The sequence below is a fragment of the Euprymna scolopes genome, chromosome 43 (genome assembly GCF_053919585.1).
Source record: "Euprymna scolopes isolate OS-2025 chromosome 43, ASM5391958v1, whole genome shotgun sequence".
NCBI lineage: Eukaryota > Metazoa > Mollusca > Cephalopoda > Sepiida > Sepiolidae > Euprymna > Euprymna scolopes.
In genome coordinates, this window is record NC_136524.1 from 50364516 (window position 1) to 50370515 (window position 6000).

General features: G+C 29.4%; 1 protein-coding gene across 5 annotated transcripts in view; it reads left to right on the forward strand.

Moving 5' to 3' along the window:
• Window positions 1–5169, forward strand: part of LOC145268339 (E3 ubiquitin-protein ligase HERC2-like) — a 500726-nt gene extending 495557 nt beyond the window's left edge. For all 5 annotated transcript variants that reach the window (XM_080123842.1, XM_080123845.1, XM_080123844.1 and 2 more), the window contains 2 exons: window positions 3696–3908; window positions 4804–5169. In XM_080123842.1, the coding sequence (XP_079979968.1) occupies window positions 3696–3908; window positions 4804–5067 (477 nt within the window). In that variant the 3' untranslated portion in view covers window positions 5068–5169. The remainder of the gene's footprint in view (window positions 1–3695; window positions 3909–4803) is intronic.
• Window positions 5170–6000: the final 831 nt, after the last annotated feature.

Here is a 6000-nt window from a genome sequence, read left to right on the forward strand (position 1 = left end):
TTGTTAAAATTTCCCCTAAACTGAAAACTAATATCACGTTAAATATCAATCTTATTAAAAATAAAATCCTAATTGTATACAATGAAAACGATTCTAATCAAATAAGCAGTTTCGTTTTATTATAACCAAATAGGAATACTTAAATTAATTTTTTTTTTTTTTTTTTTTTTTTTTTTAAATACAAAAATAAGATAAAGAATGTTTCAATTTCTTTATAAATTGAAAAATAAAATTGACTTTTTAACATTTTGGGCTTCCATAGAAATTCTGTGAATTGCTGTTTTTATTGAGCGATAACTGGATTTTGTTATTAAACTCACCTTTCAGGGATGATTATGTAATCATTTAGTAAAAAGTAGTTGTGTTTGTTTTGTAATTCCGTATTTTAAGATTTTAATTTGCTAATTATCTTTGAAATAGTTCCAGACAACTAATATTTATCTTTCAAGGGATTTTTACGATTAATTTATTTAAAGTTTCAAATTTACTGAATTCTCAGGTTTCTTAGCTACCATGTAAACATTTTTCACGTGTAAAAATACATTTTCATTGTAATAATTAACTTTAGGCTTTTATCTTTCAAACACTATCCAAAACTAATCGGAATCTTGTAAAAAAAAATAAGCTGGCTATTATAATCGTAAGCCTTACTCTTTACTATTGTTTTGCACGTACCTAGTTAATTTTCTTAACATTACTATGTACATGTATGTATAAAAAAAAAATTTCTTAACATTACTATGTACATGTATGTATAAAAAAATGTGTGCAAAAAATATCTTTTTTTTTATTTATTTGTTGACATGTAAAAAGGCAAAATTTCTTTTTAAAAAAAATTTTTTTTATTGGTTAATTTTTCGTATTTTATATAAACAAATAATGCCTAGAGCAACTTATTCATAATGTTGTATTGTAATCATACAAATCAAATATGTCCACAAATGTTTCACTTGTATCTTCTAGTACTAAAAATATGTAATTTGTAAAAAAAAAAAAAAAATTTCAATAATTTTTTGATGAAAGATGTATTTGTCAAAACATCAACACACACAAACACAATAAACCCCTGATAAAACAAGAATATAAATTAGTCTTAAGACTGCATAACGTAACAGCAACAGTATTGACCAAAATTTTATGAGGCCTTACTCTTCATCTTTTAAGTATTCTCATGGAAATGTTACCTGCCTATCTGATGCGGGTGAAATGTGGCATGATGGTTACTGTTTACCAAAGAGCATCAGATCCATAAATCAAATTTGGAAAAATTGGATTTTTTTATACTGGTTTGATTATGTTGTTGGCTTTGCTTTCATCCCAATCTAGCTTAGTATTTTATTTATTTATTTTTCTTAAGCTTCTTGCATCAAGTGGCTTTATACCTTGTCTGGACCGATCTCCATAAAAAGAATGTTAAATTGAGAACATTTTTAAGTTTCCTTACTATTAGCCAAGAATTTTTTTTTTATTATTTAATTTTTTTTTCTGAATATCTAAAATTGTAAGTGTTTATTTGTTTTGTATATTTATCATGAACGTTTTCTCTTTTCATAGTGCTAGCAAAAAGGTTGTAGGAATATTTTGGATCCATTCTGGAAGTTGATTTGCAGCATTAAATTAAAGCTGATTCACTTATTCAGATTTTGTTCCAATATACCTCTGACCTTTTTTCAATCATTTTGTCTGGGAAGACCTTTTAAATGTATTTTATGGTATTTGAAGCCTTAAATTTGACGTTGTCCTGTAATGTTCCATGTGTTTTAACATTGAAATGACTAAAAGAAAAGAATAAAACAATAACGCAACTTAAACTAATTTCAATTGATTTAGTCATAGTGATTATGGTCCAGAAATCAAAACTAACATCGTTTGTTTTAAGAAAATCTAATATTTTAAACCATTTTGTAAGCCTCATCATTCAGAGAGGTTAAGGCTTCACATCTACATTGGAGCTGTGATTCATTTGGTGCCTTGAAAATATAGGTTGATTGTGAAACCCATTATAATGTTTTATATACATGTACGGGGTGTTCCGGAAATTGCACGTATAGGTTTTCATAAAAAAGCAAATATTTTTCTTGTTCATTAGCTCAATAGATGGCCGATTCTAGTACACACCAAATTTGAGATGTTCCTCAAGAAAAAAGTTAAGGGAGACAAATCTGAGATATATTGTTTTGACTTGTTAAATTCGTGTAGTTTCACAGCAACTTGTTGAGGGGGGGGGGGTACTACCAATTATTATTAATTAGTAGTAGTAGTAGCAGCAGCAGCAATTGTAAATCTGATTATATTTTATGTTTTTCTTAAAAAAAAAAAGTAAAATAATACTGACCTGCAATATATGACCATATCAGGTGAATATCACTAGTAAACTATAAAGCATTGCAAAAAAAAAAAAAAAATCAAATATTTATTCGATTTAAAAGGTGGGGGTGCTAAAAAAAATTAAAGTGAAAAAGACTTCTAAGCAACTGCAGGAAGATGTTAATTAATTTTAATTTCTACTTTATGTACAAAGGTAATTTTTAAAAAATGTATACATAAAAATCAAGAAATTATCTTTTGTTATTGTAAGATCAGAATTGGTCACCATAGAATATTGCACTGGCACAAGTAGTGAAACTGATTTAAGATATTTTAGTAAAAATTGAACGTCTACATAGAAAATTAGGTAGAAAAAAAGCTAATAGTTCATAATTATAAGACTGAGTTAGAATTTTTGGGGATAACTATTTTACTAAAGAGAAGAATGGGAGGTGATTTAATTACAATTTGCAAAATAATTTGATTACTAAATATCAAACAGTTGAATTATAGTGTAAAGAAATTCACCAACATATTTTTTCTTGTAATGTTTTGGAACATTGCCTAATGTGGTTTTACAAATAGCTCTAAATCAGGGATCCCAAAACAGGGGCCTACATTGCTGACCTTTTTACAGCTACACAGGTCAAATTAAAAAAAAAAAAAAAAATACCAGGACATGTTTTATACTCTTTAGCTCATTAATTTTTTTTTAATGTCTTTAAGGACTCCACGGGCTGCATTAAAGACTTTGCGGGTTGAATCTGGCCTGCGGGCCGTAGTTTGGCAACCCTTGAGTAAATAAGAGTAAATATAAGAATGAACTCATTGAATTTATAAACAATGATTTGTCAGATTTTTTTTTGGTTTATTTAATGAAATGGTGAAAAGAATTTTATCCTTATGTTAAAGTTTTTATTTTATTTTGTTAAACAGGTGAAAATAGATCTTTTGCTTAAAATAATGGTACTTGTATAAATTGGTGATCTTTTAAACCAACGCATTTCACATGAAAATATTATGTACTTAGGTGCCATGTTGACATGAAATGGTTATGAAAAATAATCGCTCAGATGTCTTTTTAACAAAAAACTCATCTACAATTATGTTCTGAGGTTTAAGTCAAGGGAGATAAATCAATTTGTCATACAGAATTAGTCGCACAGCTCTTCCACATGAAAACGTACAAGAAAGCTTAATAATTTGATGAATAAACTCTATTTTACTTGCAATTATTTTTCTATTGGACCACTAATCTGCACACACAGCAAAAATAGTAAATGCCAAACAAAACATGAATATTGGTGAAAAGTTATCGTTTTCAATGTTATTTTGCTCATATGATTCATGTGTGGATCTTTTTTACATCTGTTTTTGTTAATTTTCAGGTTTGTGGTAGCCCAGATATTCCTTTAAATCTTTTAAAGTCTGTGGCTACATACAAAGGAATCGACGCTACTGCACCTCTTGTGCAATGGTTCTGGGAAGTGATGGAGGAGTTTTCCAATAATGAACGTTCGCTCTTTCTTCGATTTGTGTGGGGACGCACAAGATTGCCTCGCACTATTGCAGATTTTAGAGGCAGGGACTTTGTTTTACAGGTAAAGTATTCCAAAAAAAAAATTTTTTTTTTTTTTTCTTTTCTCCCTTTGGGTTGTGTCTGTTTACTGGAGCTTTACGCAGAAGATATTTATGAACCATGGAGTCAGCAAATCAAGTTCAGGTATCTCATTCTCATCCACCAAATCAAGAATAATCAAAAGTTTTTTTTTTTTTTTTTTTTTTTAAAGCATAGTAAAGGTATTTGTGTATGCATTATCAGCAGCCTAAAAACTCTCACTTCCCCTATTTTGTCCCTCAATCCTCATCTCAAACAAATGAGTGCCCTTTCTAACAAAAGGGGAAGAAATCAATGTATACTCGATCAGCAATTTTGTGTGAGCTATAACCAGGGATTACTAAATTCACTTTCCATACTGTTCTTGTTGCCATGTCACTTATAAGAGTGCTGGAGGTAAATGTTATCCACCACAGTGTCAGGGACCAGAACCTTGGAGCAATCTCTGAGGACGCTGTCCTATCAGCATGTGCAAAATACTAGGGTTACTACATTGCCGTTTGATGAATAGTCTGGACCATGCAGTAGATTTTGGTGGGGGACTCTGTGCTATATTAGTGGGCACTTCTACAGCTTTTTCCTTTCAATGATCTACGAATCTTCACTAATTATTTCATCCCTATTCTCTCTCTTGTTTCCCCTCTGCCTAGCAAAGGGTGTCAGATGAAACGTTTTTATTATACTTATTTTTTTGCATAAAATAAATTATTTTGAATTTGTTTTTAAAAAGTATATTACTTTATGAAACATTTATTTTATCTAGAAAAATGGAATACTTTTTTTTTTTTTTTTTCATCCTGTGATTCGGCATGAATTATTTGCAGTGTTGAAAAACAATAAAAAATTTTTTTTTTTTTTTTTTTTTTTTTTTTTTATAGGTTTTGGACAAATACAATCCACCTGACCAATTTCTACCTGAAAGTTACACGTGTTTCTTTCTGCTCAAAATGCCAAGATATTCTTGCAAAGATATCCTGCAAGAAAAACTCAAATATGCCATACATTTTTGCAAATCCATTGACACTGACGACTACGCACGTGTGGCTCTCACGGGCGACATAATGGACGATGATACTCAGGATGCAAGTGAAGACACTGATGATCTTAACAGCATTGAGTCTGGGGAATTTGACTCTGACTAAACCAATTACGACTCTTAATAATAATTCTACCAACAAACCAATTTGCATTAAATAACTGCCAATGTTTTACCTGGATATAAAGGAAACAAAGAAACAAAACAATGACTGGATGTATGATTTATTCTTTTTTTTTTTTTTTTTTTTTTAATTTATTTTTATTTTTTATGCAGGAGGGCCCGGGAGGGGAGAGGTGTGCTCCATCGTTAACATTTTTAAAAGTGGAAAATCTTTTTATATGTGATGGGACTCGAAATATATCCAAAAGTATGTCCATGTGCTTGTTTTATATTTGCAAAAAGTCGAAACAATATTCATCTTAACCTGAATGTTTAGTAAATATATATTTACTAAGAAGTCGGGGAATAATGCAATCTTGTTTCAATCCCAGCCCACTGTACTTAAAAATCTGGGATGGAAACATGTCTGTAGTATTATTATTAACGCTCTACTATGTATTGAGCACTATTTAAATATAAATATTGGGAGAAAATGTTTTAATATATTATTTTTAATCTTGTACTTTCTAAACCTGTGAAAGAATTGCTTCTTTAAGTCAAATCAGCTATTTCAATTGTCAGGCGTTCAACTTTTGTTTTAGACAAGATTTTTATTTTTATTTTTTTTTTTTTTTTTTATAAATATCTCAGAGTAATGATCACATAGAATAATGGTATTTTTAGCATTAATATTTTAATCTTTCGTTAATAAAGGGCTGCAAATTTGGAAATATTGTTCATCTTTTACCTTCCACGATAGTTTGCCTGTATGGTGGTGAAAATTAAATTGAAAATTGCAGAAAATTCAAATCTAAAGAAATCTATTTTTCTTATTATTTTACTTAGTATCAGTCGTTGAGCTTTTTTTTTAATCTTTGTGCGACAGCTGAGAAAATTCACCTTCTACACTTAATTTTAAGAATTTTAAAGTTACAGA